At 38.8% G+C, this 18309-nt stretch overlaps 1 protein-coding gene across 3 annotated transcripts in view; it reads left to right on the forward strand.

Annotated features, from left to right (window-relative positions):
- Positions 1-18309, forward strand: part of LOC136855694 (phenoloxidase-activating factor 2-like) — a 42216-nt gene that overhangs the window by 9695 nt on the left and 14212 nt on the right. Inside the window, exon 1 of one of the 3 annotated variants that reach the window (XM_067133007.1) lies at positions 14406-14501. The exons of 1 other annotated variant lie outside the window; for it this stretch is intronic. In XM_067133007.1, the coding sequence (XP_066989108.1) occupies positions 14497-14501 (5 nt within the window). In that variant the 5' untranslated portion in view covers positions 14406-14496. Of the gene's footprint in view, positions 1-14405; positions 14502-18309 lie in introns of those variants that run through there. One more of the 3 variants, XM_067133008.1, reaches the window with a different exon arrangement.

An 18309-nucleotide genomic window follows, 5' to 3' on the forward strand; every position in this document is an offset into this window, starting at 1 on the left:
AGTCTGCTACTAAAATAACTTTATAATCAATGATTTCCAGCAACGCAAAATACTATTGCTAATGAATTAGATGATAACAATCTGAGAAGCTCCGCTGTAAAAGAATGACTGGACACTATTGCATGTCGACGGCTCATTAGCACAAAATAATGACACAAAAGAACTGCATCATGGTTTTTTGTGTATTAAAAAGAAAAAAAGCAGTTTGACTTCCTGAGATTAAGCCTCGTTATTATTTTCCAGAGAAAGATCTCTGAAGCTCCGGTTTCTTGTCCGAGTCAGTTGAGAATCTATCTTGCGAGCGTTTTCCTTCTAATCTGGTTATGTTCAAAAACAGCGGTTTTGGAAGGAAGGAAGGACGAAATTAGAACAATAAGACATTCTCCTTTTTCACGGTCAGACATTGTGTCATTCAAACGCAGGCGAACCATTGCAAAAAAAAAAAAATTCATTTTCCGGCGGGGATTCGATGAAATGGGTGCTGTTCTTTTTCCCTTTCTGACAACATGATCACCATTATATTCTTAGATCATAACACTGTGTGAGCGTTCAGCTTCAAGCTGCAAGGTATTGCTAAATGTTGTTGTTGGCTGGCGAGTCCAGAGATCCACACCAGTCCTCTTATGTCAGTTATTGCTTTACCACACTTATAAGCGGACCGTACTCAAGGGCTGACTTATGGAGAATGAACTATTGTATTAAGAGCTGTCACCTGATAAGATTCGATAAACTATCTCAGCTAAAGTTCCTTCGACGCAATTGAGTTTTCTGTACAGCCGCCACAGCGTATAATCAAGGCCACCGGAAATAGATCTATCTTTCGGTTGTCTCGGTATAATGCTGTATGAGCAGCAGCAGCCCATGAAACTTTAACCACGGCCCGGTGGTGGCCTGGCCTATATCGTTGCCAGAAGGACGATTATGGCTAACTTTAACCTTAAATAAAATAAAAACTTTTGAGGCTAGAGGGCTGAAATTTGGTATGTTTGATGACTGGAAGGTGGATGACCAACATACCAATTTGCAGTCCTCTAGCCTCAGTAGTTTTTAAGATCTGAGGGTGGATAGAAAAAGTGCGGACAAAAAAAGTGCGGACAGAAAAAAGTGCGGACGGACAAACAAAGCCGGTACAACAGTTTTCTTTTCAGAAAACTAAAAATGAAGAAACCGCAGAGAAATAAGCATCACCATTCCAAAAGTGTTTTGAATTTCGGAAATTTCTTAGACTGAATTTCATTCTTCATGATGGATTTTGCTATAGCTTATGAGCATCATTGAAAGCACTTTGCATTTTTCGAGTGATGACTTTGATTAATTTCTCTCAATATTTTGATTTGTCTTCTCTTTTATCTTCTATGAAACTTGTAACTCTAACCACGATCTTTCTTAGACCGTGACTATAACTACAGTTAACGAGTGCCCACTGTTGGCCCACTAGCGGCCAACAATTGTTGTCAAAATGTAACTTGAAAATATTAGTCATAAGGTATCCTATTCTCTCTCTCTCTCTCTCTCTCTCTCTCTCTCTCTCTCTCTCTCTCTCTCTCTCTAATTCTTAAACAGGTGAAACAGCAATGTTACGAAACATTCGAATGTCTTTCCTGGAATGATAAAAACCAAGGAATGTTTATGCCCGAACACGATTTTGTAATGAAAACCTTTCGGAAAAATCTCCCGTTTTGGAGCAACGGCATAATTTTGTAGAAAAAGAAGTTTTAGGAAATCCACCAAATATTTGGATGAATGAGATTATTGCTATTTGATATTGAAGTAGCAGTTCTCGATGGTAAACGTCCACCAAATATTTGGATGAATGAGATTATTAATATTATGCTACTGAACCTTGAGAAGCAATTCCCGAAGGAATCAAGGACTCCCGATCAAGTCTGTCAATCGCCAGCCTCACCGCATGAAACCTGTTTCACGGAACCAACGACTGTTTTCCGGAAAATACTGGTTATAGGTTTTGGAAACTCGTCAAGGCCAGGCAACCATAAAACACCGCAAGCCTCGTAGTTTTTACCATTTCTTATTCTCAATTTTTATTTTTATGTGATCTTGACTTTGTTTACACGGGATGAGAAGTGCTGCGTCATAAACCACTATCTTCCTTTCTTTCATTTTAGTTTTCTGTAAAAGAAAACTATTGTGCCGGCTTTGTCTGTCCGTCCGCACTTTTTCTGTCCGCCCTCAGATCTTAAAAATTACTGAGGCTAGAGGGCTGCAAATTGGTATGTTGATCATCCACCCTCCAATCATCAAACAGACCAAATTGCAGCCCTCTAGCCTCAGTAGTTTTTATTTTATTTAAGGTTAAGGTTAGCCATAATCATGCTTCTGATAACGATATAAGATAGGGCCGGTGCCGTGATTAAAGTTTCTTGGGCCGCGGCTCATACAGCTTTATACCGAGACCACCGAAAGGTAGATCCATTTTCATACGCTGTACAGAAAACTCGATTGCGCCGAAGAAACTTCGGCGCATTTTTTACTTATTTTCTTTTTCTTCTGACATAAAGGTTTCACAGGATAGAAATATCCCGAAAGCTTTGTGGGCTTTGTAGAGCTGGTGGGTGACAAAGTTATCTTTCAATCACTAATTTGTTACCAGCGGTCTGCCAAGGAATGTCGCGCGGGTGTTATCAATGTGGTTAGCGGCTTCTTTTATTGTCAGGTCGCGGTGTTGATGACGATAGTCACCCTCAGTTGTTTGATTAAAAAAAAAAAAAAGAGAATCATAGACGATTCGCCTTTGGTTTTGCATCATATCTGAAAATCCCTTAACTTGGCTCGAACCAACATTACCGATTCAATATGCAGAAGAGATTATATCCAGCAGGAAAGTCACTTTCCGTAACCCACTTTTATTTATTCATTTATTTTTTGGAAGCCGCGTTGGCATCCCATTTTTTTGGAAGCCACTTTTTTTTTTTTTTTTTTTGGTGGAGACACAAAGATGCCGGATGAATGGAGGGCCGTTGGTTATCACGCCTTACCGTTTTTTTTTTTTTTTTTTTTTTTTTTTTTTTTTGACTCCAAGGCGTTACCATTCGATTTCTGGAGCTGGGATGTCGGATTTCGAGGCAAGGGAAGGGAAGCACTTTCGTTTCCATCGCACATACAATCTGCGCTTCAGTTGCATAATTGTTCGTGCCTTCGTGATTTCTGCTTTGTTGGACTTGTCTCTCCGCCACCTACCTTCTCTCTCTCTCTCTCTCTCTCTCTCTCTCTCTCTCTCTCTCTCTCTCTCTCTCTCTCATAAACAACATAAGGACGAAGTAGATAACATGCTATGAATATACAAGGACCAGGACCTGGTATTGGCTCACCTTCTCCATTCCACATCATAGCAGATTCTCATCTTCATGCAATCGAGGGGTGGGGAGGGCGCCCTTATGAGAGCGAACGTATAAGCAGGGCCAGTGATGGACCCAAACATTAAAACGGTGCCTTAATTTCATTCCTTCTTTTGCTACTCCATCATGGCGCCGCTTTCATAGCCACAAATCAGGCCAATAACAATATCTTTGTTACTATATACTTGCAATACGAGCTGCGTACGTTGACCAAAATGAGGTAAAATTGGTGTGCGGGCCACTTTTCTTTTATCACCGGAAGAGGTCAAGGGCACTTTTAATCACCTAGGAAAGGTAATATATATAATAGTTATGCAAATGAAAGTGCATAAATTTAATATATACTTCAGTGATTAATACGAATTTAAGTACTTTCCTATAACATAATTTATTTTTAAAAATTATGACTTTTTCGGAGAAAACCTTTACAGAGCAGTTTATTGACCAGAAGAGGGTATTTGAATATAAAGCATTGTCCTCCGTACAAACATCAGTTATTATGTACAACTGTGAACAGAAAACATTAAAGGTTAGATTATTTTATTACCTGGTGCACTGGATGAAAACGCAGGTAGTCCCAGTATATCGAAATCAAAACCTCTTCTGTCATAAATTTTAGTTTGAATCTTATCATTATTGATCTTAATTAATAACATTGCGTAAGAATGAGCCTTCTTTCTACGGGTCTTCATTAGTATTTGAGACCTCATTATAAAGGCAAGACACCAAGAAGGGTATCCATAATGTTTAATGAGAACAGGTCATCAATAAATCTGAAGGTGAGATTATATCAGAATTTCCCGTCATTATCATAAATTTCAAGTAATAAGGATTCCTAATTTATTGTGTGTATAACTTAATAAAATCAACAAAATGATTTGCTATGCAAGACTATAATTTTGATTTTACGTGTACCAATTTCATGATGGTTAAAATAAAATTACTTTTTATATCAGAGGTGAAGCATGTATTATATAATGCCTCAGTTCAATATAAGCAGAAAAACACTCATACACACACATATATATATGTATATATATATAAGAAATATATCTGTGTATTTGCAAGACTCTGCTCTGCATATTCGCACAGATGACTCAGAAGAAATACCCACATTCAAACTGCATGAAGGCCAGCGGAGCGTCGCGAATAACTCCCACATCTCTTTTATTACCTTATTTTGCCCAACGTTTTGCACGCGCGCGGTGTCACGGCGCGTCGCGGAGAAGCCACGGTTTAGGAACCACGAATCAACGAGCATAAAAGGCATCTGCGGGAGCAGAACCTCTCGAAACGCCAGGGAATTTTAAGTAGATTTGTGGTCTGTATGGCTGGATAATTAGCTTTGGGAATTTCCCTCTTCTCTTGTGTTTTCGTAGTCTGCTCTGATTGTAGTTAAGAATGGTGGAATGCTCAGGTTTTCCTAAAACGGTTTTGCTGTTACGTTTGAGAGAGAGAAAGAGAGAGAGAGAATATTTTGAGAGAGAGAGAGAGAGAGAGAGAGAATCTTTTTTTCTCAGCGTAATCCCTAGTAGGGGTTGCCGTTTTTACTCAAACTTTCACAGGTGTTCTTGTCATGTGCTCTTGTGTTGTCTTGTCCTTCGTGGCTAAGAACCAGTTGGTTACCTAGCAACGGGACCTACAGCTTATTGTGGAATCCGAACCACATTATAACGAGAATTGAATTTCTATCACCAGAAATGAATTTCTCTAATTCTTCATTGGCCGGTCGGGGAATCGAACGCGGGCCCAGCAGAGTGCTAGCTGAGAACGATACCAACCCTTCAAACGAGGAACCTCTTATTATTACTGAGACTTTATCCTGTTATCACTGAGACTTTATCCTGTTATTACTGAGACTTTATCCTATTATTACTGAGACTTTATCCTATTATTACTGAGACTTTATCCTATTATTACTGAGACTTTATCCTGTTATCACTGAGACTTTATCCTGTTATCACTGAGACTTTATCCTGTTATTACTGAGACTTTATCCTATTATTACTGAGACTTTATCCTATTATTACTGAGACTTTATCCCATTATTACTGAGACTTTATCCTGTTATCACTGAGACTTTATCCTGTTATCACTGAGACTTTATCCTGTTATCACTGAGACTTTATCCTGTTATCACTGAGACTTTATCCTATTATTACTGAGACTTTATCCTATTATTACTGAGACTTTATCCTATTATTACTGAGACTTTATCCTGTTATCACTGAGACTTTATCCTATTATTACTGAGACTTTATCCTATTATTACTGAGACTTTATTACCTAGACTTTATTATTACGGAGACTTTATCCCATTATTACTGAGACTTTATCCTGTTGTTACTGAGACTAAATCCTATTATTACGGAGACTTTATCCTATCATTACTGAGACTTATCCTGTTATCACTGATACTTTTATCCTATTATTACTGAGACTTTATCCTATTATTACTGAGACTTTATCCTATTATTACCTAGACTTTATCCTGTTATTACGGAGACTTTATCCCATTATTACTGAGACTTTATCCTGTTGTTACTGAGACTAAATCCTATTATTACGGAGACTTTATCCTATCATTACTGAGACTTATCCTGTTATCACTGATACTTTATCCTATTATTACTGAGACTTTATCCTATTATTACTGAGACTTTATGCTATTATTACCTAGACTTTATCCTGTTATTACGGAGACTTTATCCCATTATTACTGAGACTTTATCCTGTTGTTACTGAGACTAAATCCTATTATTACGGAGACTTTATCCTATCATTACTGAGACTTATCCTGTTATCACTGATACTTTATCCTATTATTACTGAGACTTTAGATTATTCCTGAGACTTTATGCTATTATTACCTAAGACTTTATCCTGTTATTTGGAGACTTTATCCCATTATTACTGAGACTTTATCCTGTTGTTACTGAGACTAAATCCTATTATTATGAGACTTTATCCTATCATTACTGAGACTTATCCTGTTATCACTGATACTTTATCCTATTATTACTGAGACTTTATCCTATTATTACTACTGTTGTAACCCCTCCAAATACCAAGCTGAATCAGGCAGATTCATTGACCATAAAGTTCCATCTTATTTTTCATTGTGAATGAATTGCATGACTGAGTTGGGAAAACATTGTCCCACTGAATGCCGCCAAGTCGAAAGAATTATAGGAAAGTTATTCTTGTATTAACTCCTACGTCTGCGTTTTTCTCATTACTGCCCGGAAACTACGCGTTTGCATGCTGACTATTTACTAAAGATCGATCTTCCATGGGCCTCTTTCTCACCCGTGTACCGGGACTTTTCAATAGAACCTGAAATTTTTTACGTGGGTGTTCCGAAGCAAAACACTTCTCAGGTCAGATCAGGGTTGTGGATAGCCATGTTACTCTGGCGATCTCTGTCTGGTATTGGTTTATCCAAATGCTTGAAACTTATGTAAGAATCTCTCTCTCTCTCTCTCTCTCTCTCTCTCTCTCTCTCTCTCTCTCTCTCTCTCTCTCTCTCTCTCTCTTTATGTTTCGTCGCCTTTATCGTCACTGATTTGAAATAAAGAGCAAAAAGTCGTGCTAAGGAAACACGGTCTCTTGAACAATGGCGCCGTAGTGACGGCAGAATGTCTCGCCACATTTTGTTTGCACGTATACACATCTTATTCTCATGGGAAAAAAATATATATTCTCGTTGGCCTCTGTGATAAAAGTAAAGAGACAGTCATTCCCACTTGATGACATTAATTTGGTCAAACTTAAAGAGTTACATTTTTTAAGAAGTTCCTTCCCTAGAAATTGACTGCCCCAGTTAAATACTGGTCTCTTTATGCTAACACAATTTTAGGTTACTGGCAAGAACATCTACGAATAATTCGATAAATGGAAATTAAAACTGTATTCATTTAACTTTGAATTTGTAAAGAAACCTTGTCCCAAGTAGTTGCCATTCAGTTCTATAACAAAGTTCTACAAGCTTTACGAAACGTGATTATGAACCTGAATCCTGACACTCTTGGTGACGACTGAGACGGTACTTTCGTTCAGGAGAAAGTACAATGCTAGATTATCATGGAAGAGGACATTGCAGACGACGCTACAAAAAATACAGTGAGAGAGAGAGAGAGAAAGTTTGGTGACGTCAGAAGCCTCCAGAGTTTCGCTTTCAAAGACTGGTGAAAACGAGATAAAATTTTGAATTTGGTGAAGTTTTTCGACCTTTGGAACATGGAAGAGGAGGTAGGAGAAAGAGGAGGAGAAAGATCGATGGTAAATAAGAGGAAAATGGAGAAGAGGAAAGAAATGCAATAAGTGGAGAATTGTGAACGATGAAAGGAGCTGAACGAGAGACCTCTCGGGGAATTTACCGGGCCAACTCAGTCCTTATTTTGGTTGCTACCGAGTAAAAGCCTTGTTCAGCCATTTGTAGTCGGAAAATTTGTTCGCGGGAGTGGCATAACCTTCAAGATGCACAGAGGAATATAACTCAGGATTCAAGTGGGAAGGTCGATGAATACAGCCTCAGAATATTCTCAAATGTGGAAAACAGAGTAAGATTCGCGTAGGAAAATATCCTAGTTAAAATTCCGGATGATATGAAAATATGTTTGTCGTGGAGAAATGTTAGAATTTGTTCAATGTCTGAATTTTGTAAAGTTTTTTCTTGGGAAGAATTTAATTCATAATTAATAAAGCTGTCTTACAACTAAGGTTTTATACAATATACAAAGTTGTTTCTCAAGTGGGATAAAGAAAGCAAAAGGTGTGATTTTGCTTCTCTCTGTCAAAAGAAAACCAACTTTGTTTTACCGATAATGATTTTGAGGCATAATGTCTTCTATGTTCAATTTTACTTCAAGCAGGAATTTAATGAATACAGTTGTATGAAGACTCCTCGAAGAGATTAAACTGTCAATAACGCAGTAAGACTCTCCTGGAGACATTTTAGCCAAAGTTTTAACCAGATACTTTCTTACCGTGAGAAAAATTTCAACAGGGGACAACTTATACATTTTATTCGTATTTTAACTAACTTATGTCCAGGATGTTAATTCAAATATAGCATTTGTGTCTTTATCGGGAACCGAGATAATACAACTTATTTTTGTATCAATGCTTTGAAATGAAACCGAATTTGTTGTAACCAAGTTTTTATTGATGTGAAGACTTTGTTGTATCCATACCTTTGACTTAAATGCTCATAATTTTCTAACATATTTAAACTCTAAATGAATTCAAGATCTGTCTTATATTCAACTGAGAAATAGCTTCACTGTTGTTGCGTAAATCAGATGAAAATCTAACAATCAACTCGTATCAGAAATTTACCTACAGAGGCTCTCACTTTGTACTCTACAGTGTCTAAAACCTTGAATGAAATGTATAACTATCCCTTCGTTTCCAGAATTTGCGTAGTTGAGGTATACATTTCTGGTATACAAATTTTAATTTTAAAAATGAGAAACAGTATAACTTTAAACCTTCAGTAAGGTTACGGAAATGAAACGAAATCTGGAATTACACGCGAATCGCAAAACGTAGCGCGTGTTCGGAAGAGAATCCCTCCTTTTCGTGCGAAGGAGCGTTCATAGTAAATATTCACGTTCGTTTCCTGCTACAAGATCCGCCAGGTTACCAGGGAGTTGATTCATTCTTGCTTGGTCAGTGGACCACGGAATGTTGTCAGACATCTGCTGTGCCGCGGATCTGCGTCCATGCAAGCATGAAGTGGATATCCCTGCGTTCAGGCACTGAGGGATAAAGCTGCTATAATGTATAAAATAACTATGAATGTATGTCACACCTTTTTAGAAGACTTCCAGATTTAATAGTCGATGCTGTGAGCGCGTATTCTTTCCAGTATTCCTCTGTTGACGCAAGCAGCTATATTCTACTCTGGTGGCTTTGATGCTTGCACGAAGTTGCTCTTTTGCGCTCCGAGCTTTTTGCGTAGTTACGTCGTGGTCAAGTCGCTTATAGGAGTAGAGCTCTCCGCTTGCAGTTAGCGTATCTTTCTCTTCGATTTGACATTTGGTGCCTTACAGTTTATTCATTCATTAGCAAGGAAATATGAATAATAATAATTCTGGTTATTTCATGATAATGTTAAAAAGAGAGAATTATGTTTCTGTTAATACGTGTTGCATGACTGCAATATAGATTGAAATGAGGAATTTAAGTCATTATATTTAAATGGAATTATGTTTCATGATATCAGGGTTTACTGATAGACTGAAACAGAATTAAAAAAAGCTATTTTACTTGACGTAGAAAGGAAATTTCAGACATTTAAAAAAAAACAAATATCCACAATACAATGTAAGCTATGTAAAGCGAGAGAGAGAGAGAGAGAGAGAGAGAGAGAGAGAGAGAGAGAGAGAGAGAGAGAGAGAGAGAGAGAGTCTCCAAGAAGACAGTCCTAGGAATTAATTTGAAAAAACATGAAAAATATTAATTTTAATATTTTTCTATTACAGTACTTATTTCTAGGGAATATTCTGTTTGAAATGCGCTGACTGTTGTTTAATTCGAAAAATTATTTATCAAAATGTCGATCTGCAAGAGGAATACCTAACATTTAGACATTTTTGCACATATTAGTAAATCTCTCTCTCTCTCTCTCTCTCTCTCTCTCTCTCTCTCTCTCTCTCTCTCTCTCTCTCTCCCATGTAATGGTCTCAGGATGTTTTAAAATTAAAGTTTTCAGCAAGTCCTTTGACATAAGATTGCTAACCTCTTGTCCTTCGCCTACTTACTTGTTATCCACCACAGCCTAATAATTACCAGGTACCTATTTAGCATCTCAGGTGACCGGAAACGTAATGAAACTTAACAGACAGCGCTCGGCTCGCTCGGCGGATCGAACCCTGGATTTCTTGTCAGTGAGCCGAGCGTCGCAAGCGCTGGACCACGTTTGTGCGTTGTTTGACAGAGAGAAAACTATCGTGCCGGCTGTGTCTGTCTGTCCGCACTTTTTCTGCCCTCAGATCCTAAAACTACTGAGGCTAGAGGGCTGCAAATTGGTATGTTGATCATCCATCCTCCAATCATCAAACATACCAAATTGTAGCCCTCTAGCCTCAGTAGTTTTTTTTTATTTAAGGTTAAAGTTAGCAATAATCGTGCTTCTGGCAACGTAACAACACAGGCCATCACGGTCGGATGAGAGTTTAACGGGCCGCGGCTCAACAGCATTACACCGAGACCACCGAAAGATAGATCTATTTTAGGTGGCCTTGATTATACGCTGTAGCGGCTGTACAGAAAACTCGATTGCGCCAAAGAAACTTCGGCGCAATTTTTACTTGTTCATTGATGAGCTTCACTTCTGGCGGCCCGTCCCAGGACCCCTCTTGGCTTGGCTCGCTTCCATCTTTATGCTTCGTCATTGGAATGGTGATTTGCATAGGCCTGCTATTAGATTTCAAGTATCTTTCTTATTAAGATTCCACAACGCCTTCGACCGACACCTTTTTCACTCATCCGTCTGAAGAAGTTAACGTCTGGTCTGGTCAGCTGATGGATAGTTGGTGGCCGAAACACTCCTGACGTTTCGGCAGGGATCCATTGCAGGCCCCTGTGCAGCGCAAGGGATGTGGGTTGCAACCTGTTCGTAAAACCCACATTTAGAAACTTTCGCCTATCACCTAACCTAGAGTTCCTCTCTGAAGTGGAAACCTTTATAAATGAATGCATGCATATACACACTTATACACAGATATACTGTATATATATATAAATTTCTGACTCACATCAGGATCGAACCCAGGCCTTTCAATTGAAAGGCAAGGGCGCTTCCCACTTGGCCATACAAACCATAAAAGAATTTGGAACCTGAGCGCCACTGCGCACAAGGAATTGCCCGGCCAAGCTAACTGCTTGCATACCAGTGTGTTTTCCCCCAACTTCCCGACTCAGCAGTGACCCAATTGACAACACTTCATTCGAATTACACTTCTGAGTGAATGTGACAGAAATAATCAACACACAATCGCGTGTGGAATAGAAATAAATTTCTGGGTTCGATCCTGCCTTTTGAGGTCTTAAGAGAACAGAAAAAATCAACCGTATTAAAGTAGGAAGAGCCATTTGAAAGGGGGCTATACTGTAGATCACTGATGGCTACTAGAAACAAGTACAAAATGCGCCTGTACAGTGTATAATGCTGTAAGAGACTCTCAGCCACGGCCCATGAAATTCTCAGCCACGGCTCATGAAACATTCAGCCACGGCCCGGTGGTGGCATGTATTGTTGGCACCTATAGCGGTGTCGGACGGACGATCATGGCCAACTTTAACCTTAAATAAAATAAAAACTACTGAGGCTAGAGGGCTACAATTTGGTATGTTTGATGATTGGAGGGTGGATGATCAACGTACCAATTTGCAGCCCTCTGGCCTCAGTAGTTTTTCAGATCTGAGAGCGGACAGAAAAAGTGCGGACGGACAGAAAAAGCCATCTCAATAGTCTTCTTTCACAGAAAACGAAAAACTTGGAGTTGGATCAAATTTTTTTATCTTTTCTGCCTCTGAGGTCGAATGTATCGAGGTCACAGACGAAAGAAACTGAAGACAATGAAAGGAAGTTGCAGTAAAACACTGAAGAATTAGAGGAGAGGAAAGGACACCTGAATAAAGTTCATGAATGAGGAGAATGAAATGCTCATTATAAGAGTGTAACTCTATTGAATGAGTTCGAGAACACGATTAGAATGACTGCTCCAAAGACAGGGTGACAGGAGACAGGCGAGGAGGCGAGGAATAATTTACAGCTGCTGGGAATGTGATCAATGGAATGAGGAGAGACAATAGGCAATGATATTCAGAGTAAAAACGGCATTTTAATTAGAACGAAGACACAGGAAAGGCCAATAATAATTGTGCAGAGAACTCGATGATGGAAAAGTAGGGCTGGAAGTAGAGAGAAAAGGCCCTGGAATATGTTTAAAAAGCAGCAGAGCTCCAAAGAATGAAGAAAATGATGCTGGAATTGAGGAAAAGAGGCCTATGCAAAATGAGTGAAAGAGTAAGAGAAAAAAAGTTTGGAAATGAGATTTAGGCGTTTGAGAAATGAAAGAAGTAAAATAATCTGCTAACGAGCAAAAAATACCGGAAAAGTTTGTGACGGTTATCATGAACATGCATGAGGGGCACATCTTGTAAAGTGATGGTTGATGGGTGTTGGAGTGATCCATTTGGAGTCAAGTCTGGTGTGATTCAGGGTGGCATCCTGTCTCCTCTGTTGTCCGTATAGGTCGTAATTATGGTATGAGAAAGGGTTAACAGAGAAGCGGATGCAGGTATACTCTGGGGAGAAAATGGGAAGCTTCTTGACTTGGATTATGCTGATGATATGGTTTTGATCTGTGAGGGACCAGAAAAGATGCAGAGAGTGTTGGATTGTCTAGTGAGTGAAGGGCGACAGGAAGGTAGAAAGGTTGGTTTGGTTATTAATAGTGGAAAATCTGAAATCATGAATATGAATATTGAAAATGCACAGGATTGTCTAATTGAAGGCTTGGTTGTAAAGCAAGTGGATAAGTTTAAATATTTAGGTACTTATCTAGATAAGGATGGTTCTCTGAGCACAGAAAGACTTAAAAAGGCTCATCAGGCTGTAGGAATGCTTAAAAATATTTGGAATAATAGCAATTTTTAGGTGTATTCAGAAATCAAAATTTATGGGGTAATGTTTAGGAGTATTTTGATTTATGGGCATGAGTCCTGGTATACAGTGACTTCAGATAATAAATTCTCAGCATATGAAAATAAGGGGCACAGAAGAATATTAGGAATTAATAGGAGGGATCGGATATCAAAAGAATTATAGAAACAACAGGGTGCAGCCCGTCGATGAGTATGTTAGGTTCTCACGCTGGAAGTGGCTAGACCATGTCCATACAAGACAGGGAATAGTACGAGAAACACCGAGGTGGGTTGCCCTTGGTAGAAGAGGTAGAGGTAGGCCAAAGGAGACGTGGCTGAGGACAGTGAGGCGTGAAGCAGGAGACGAGTGTTGGGGAGATCTTGAGGAGTTAGCCCAGGACAGAATGTGGTGGCGTGAGTTCATCGAGGCCCTATGCATCCCCATGGGTGCCACGGGAAATGATTGATTGATTGATTGAAATGCATAAATCAAATGTATGAAACAATTCACACGAAATAGCATTAAAACCTACAGAGATGACAGACAAATATTTTCCAGGTTGAGTTTGTGAGCTTATTGCAATTAAATTCTTTTTGTCTTCTCACGGTCACACTCCCTACGTATATTCTGCCCTAAAATGGAAGACTGCAGTATCTGCAAAAATACAAAACTGAGAAAAACGGTAGATGCGGCAGTTTACCCTTGCCTCACTACTGATTTTGCAGATATTGCAAACGGGACCCCCTAAATAAAGCGTTGAAGAATCATTCTGAAACTGCAGTAACTTGCGTATTAGTGTTTCATGAACCCAATGAGTGGCATATCTCGATTTCGAAAATTTTGCAGATACTGCAGCTTTCCATTTTAGGGCAGTAATGCATGACTACTGACTCCCTCTTCAGGCAGTATTGTTAGGTATTCAGACCAGGACACAAAACTGTTGAAAGATGAATGCCGCCGTTATTTAATGACACCAGGTAATAATCCTCTTTAGATCTGTACGACGGTACAGCTCCCAGAACTTTTCTTGAATTTATTAGGACTGTAGATTCCCGATAATTTCCCGCCCTCTGGCCATCAGCAACAGCAGTCACCTTAACGATTTGTTTACGAAACAGAGGATAAACGCAATGACGTAACTAGGGAATTTTGGTCACGTGACTCGAAGAGCCAAAACTTGTAGCCATACCCGTTAAATTCTCATCACTTTAACATTTTTCCGTTATCACACCTTCCGTGGCAGCCAGGCCTTCGTTACCAGAAATTCCAAAGAAACTGTAAGATTAACGAAAATACCGGGCGAGGAAACTCAAATAGAAAAGAATGAAGAAAAACAAGGCCGGCATTTAAAAAGGCGAACTGGCTACTCGGCGAAGGCGCTACATAAGGTTGAGTTGGGCGAGTGCTCGGCATAGATCGCAGTAGTCGGGTCTTTTGGCTTGTGGAAGTGCCAACTTATACTAGAGTCAAGAAAACGCCGAGATGAGGTACGTTTACCCCAAACCAGATGATTGAGATCCATATAGGGTACACTTGGTCATAAACGCATGCAATACTATGTATATATATATATATATATATATATATATATATATATATATATATATATATATATATATATATATATATATATATATATATATACATATATACACACAGCTCGTATCCATGCATATTATATCAGTCAAATTCAGATATGCTTTACTTGAACTGTCGGTCCATCCCATCCAGATTCTGAAACCGTGGTACCAGGCAATGCTTAGTTTTGGGGGCTGGTGTTTTATGCAATAGACAGGCCATATTAGCTTCCATTTACAAAAAAAATCTTTTTCGTGTTTGTGTGTGTGGAGTGTGTGTGTGTGTGGATACATGCTGCATGAATATTTATAAAGACGTGTTTCTGCATTGTAGCGCACTGGCGCTTAGCCATCGCTTCAAAGACATCTTAGAGTAATGCAAGGTAAGAAAGACTCACTGCAAGCATTACAAGCATTTACAGCACTGTGATTTGTGGTGATGATGTGATGTAGTGACTGTGTTTCAGTGAATTTATTCATCCAGAAAAACGATGGATCGACTCATTGTGTATTAACGGCGAAGACAAATTTGTGATTAAACACTGGAAATATTTAGGGCGACCAACAATAACAGTATGAAATTCACAAAATTTATGAGATAATGGAAACCACGTAATTATCAAAGAAAACGGAAAATATAATGGAAACCACTTAATTACCAAAGAAAACGGAAAATAGAACCCTCGGGATGACTGGCACGCAGTGACAATGACCTTCTGGTTCGCAAAGAATGAGAAGAAAAATTCCGAGGCAATGAGAAAAGAAAAAAACAGTTTCACCCAGGGTACTGCTAAGGTTAAATGCAACTGGACGCATGAGATAGATCAAGGTGATGGAGAGAGAGAGAGAGAGAGAGAGAGAGAGAGAGAGAGAGAGAGAGAGATTGTCTCTCACTCTGCAGTTTCGCTGCCATCAGTATTCTCTGGTCTGTCTCTCTCTCTCTGTCCCCTGCATTCGAATTGAGGATTGAGTGTCCGTGCAGGAGTAAGACGAAAGTGCGCAATATATTTCCTCCCCTCGAAGAACTGCCTGATGAACTCTGGGCCACAATGCTTTGTGAGGCATTGCACTAGCGTGATAAAAATTGAGAACTTGAATACTCTATTCTTTACTTTCGTGGTTATTTCGGCTTTGTACTTTAGTTGAAGTTACGTAAGGTTGCAAATGCATCTCTTTCTTATTTAACTAAGTTAGATAAGATAGTAATTATTATGATTATAAAGGAACTACCAGACGGTCAACAGGACGCTTTATCGAAGGAGAGATCAAGCAATTACAAATTAGGAACAGTTTGGCGGAAAACATTGGTCAGGTAGCTGCTGAGAGGACCCACAAAAAGTTTCCGGTTCACGGAATCTAGACTCTCTCTCTGCGTTTGTGTGTGTATGTGTGTGTGCATTGTTTAGCATATAAACATTTATATATGTATGTATATATATATATATATATATATATATATATATATATATATATATATATATATATATATATATATATATATATATATTCGTACAATTCTGCGTAAAATGTCTTCTACACTGTCATAATTTTTATCCGTAAGCTGTCAAAAATGAGCTCATGCAAGACGTTTTTCATGATATTCTAGATATCATATCATATTAAAATATATGAAGGCTATCGTCAAGTCTTAAAAAATAAAGTATTAGAGTAAGAATCGGAATACTGTGTTGATGGACTCTCCCACACAGTGGCAACAAATCGATCTTGAAATACAAACAAGTAAAAAACGCGCGGAAGTTTCTTCGGCGCGATCTAGTTTTCCATCCGGTGGTGGCTTCAGCTACGGCCCATGAAACTCTTACCCGCCGCCCATGAAACTCAACCACGGTCCGGTGGTGGCCTATGTTGATGGTACCTATAGCGCTGCCAAAAGTACGATTACGGCTAACTTTAACCTTAAATAAAATACAAACTACTGAGACTGGAGGGCTGCAATTTGGTATGTTTGATGATTGGAGGGTTGATGATCAACATACCAGTTTCCTGCCCTCTAGCCTCAGTAGTTTTTAAGATCTGAGGACGGACAGAAAAGTTGAACGTGTAAGATAGATAACAAAGATAATGTGCAATAATTATAAATTTGAAGTTCCGTCTAAAATCCGGAATAGAATTGCAGTCATAAAAGCAGGTCTCAGATAAGAAGTGGATGTCCACGATATTTCAACTCGTGCGAAGTAGGGGAGGGTAGACTATCTTTCCTTTGGGTACTGGAACTCTCCGAACATGAGACCTGGGCATTCGTATGCGACAAAAGAAGGAAGCTTACAGTAGACCATTCCAAGTATGAGCTTGGACGAGAAGGGTCGAATGGAAGTGGATTACAAAAATATGCTGTACTTGACAGTATTGAAAGCATGAGGAAGTGGTCGAGGGCTGAAAGAAGACAAGAGACTTGCCCAGTGTCAGGGAGAAGCATTGCATTAAACATGCGAATGGAGAGTTCTTGGAATTTCTGTTTTAGAACGTGGAAGACGAGAACTGAATCAGAAGGAAGATTTAATATTTATGGCTTTCAGTTGCATTGATATTAATTTGTGATGAATATGTTTTCAAACATTAAGATGTTATAATATTCTTGGCAAGTATGTCGGCATTATAAACCTAATCTTGCCTACGTTACGGTTGATCTGCTGGAATAATTTCTGGAAGAATATTAGGAAGACCTTAGACCAAAGGGGAGTAAATAAGTGGCCTTGAACTAAATGCAACCCGGCAATTTTTTTTCGTGGATCACTTCAGTGAAACAAAGGATATCGCGAAGGTTTCGGAACATAAAAAAACTAAAATTTCTTCTCTATATTTTTAGGACTTTTAAAAAAATGTTGTTCTCAATTTTTGCGAATTTTACAGCCTTTCAGAACTTTGCTTTTATAAAAAACAATCTTGTCATATTATTTTATATATAGATACTATTCGGAGAATCAAAAGGGCATTTAGCCTTTTTAGCTGTTGTGACTGAAGACATTTTATGCATTTAAGGATGTCTTTTCTTTTATATGTGTGTTTTCGCATTAATTTAACGTCATTAGCTTCAAAGACTTATTGTGCTGCACATGCATGTGGAAATAAGTAAAGAGCGCATATGATCATGTTTGTACATACCATGTGCGTAAATATATCCCTTGTAGGTATAATCAGCTTATATCACGCTTTAATATATGCTTCATTTGGAAACATTATTTCCACTTGCTTAAAGTAAATGATTTACTTCCGTTTTCAAATATCTGTAATTAAGTTATTGTTTGTTGTCCTACAAAGGTATTTTAACCTCGCCAGTACAGGCGACAAGCTGATCTTCATTTCTCCGCTGCCCCTTAAAGCACTACAGTGTCTTGTTCCAGTAATTATTGTCATCTGTTTAGGGAATCTTTATTGATCATATTTACTATCAGCTATTGCTGCAGCAGCAGCCGTGTCCAGCCAAGGCCTGTTTTTTGTGTGAAACTATAGTCGTGGGAAGATTGGTACGGTTGATACTTGATTATTTTTCTCATTCCTCATAATTACCCCTTGCACTGGAGGTAGGACAGTCCCATGTGGTGATCCCGAGAGATTAAATAATGCAGACAGATGCAATGTAGAAACTCTCGGGAGAGAGAGAGAGAGAGAGAGAGAGAGAGAGAGAGAGAGAGAGAGAGAGAGATGTGGGGTTTGGGTAGGGGGATCTGGATAGGAAACACTATTCAGTCGTGAGTCG

Source organism: Macrobrachium rosenbergii, chromosome 32, assembly GCF_040412425.1.
Source record: "Macrobrachium rosenbergii isolate ZJJX-2024 chromosome 32, ASM4041242v1, whole genome shotgun sequence".
Classification (NCBI taxonomy): Eukaryota; Metazoa; Arthropoda; class Malacostraca; order Decapoda; family Palaemonidae; genus Macrobrachium; species Macrobrachium rosenbergii.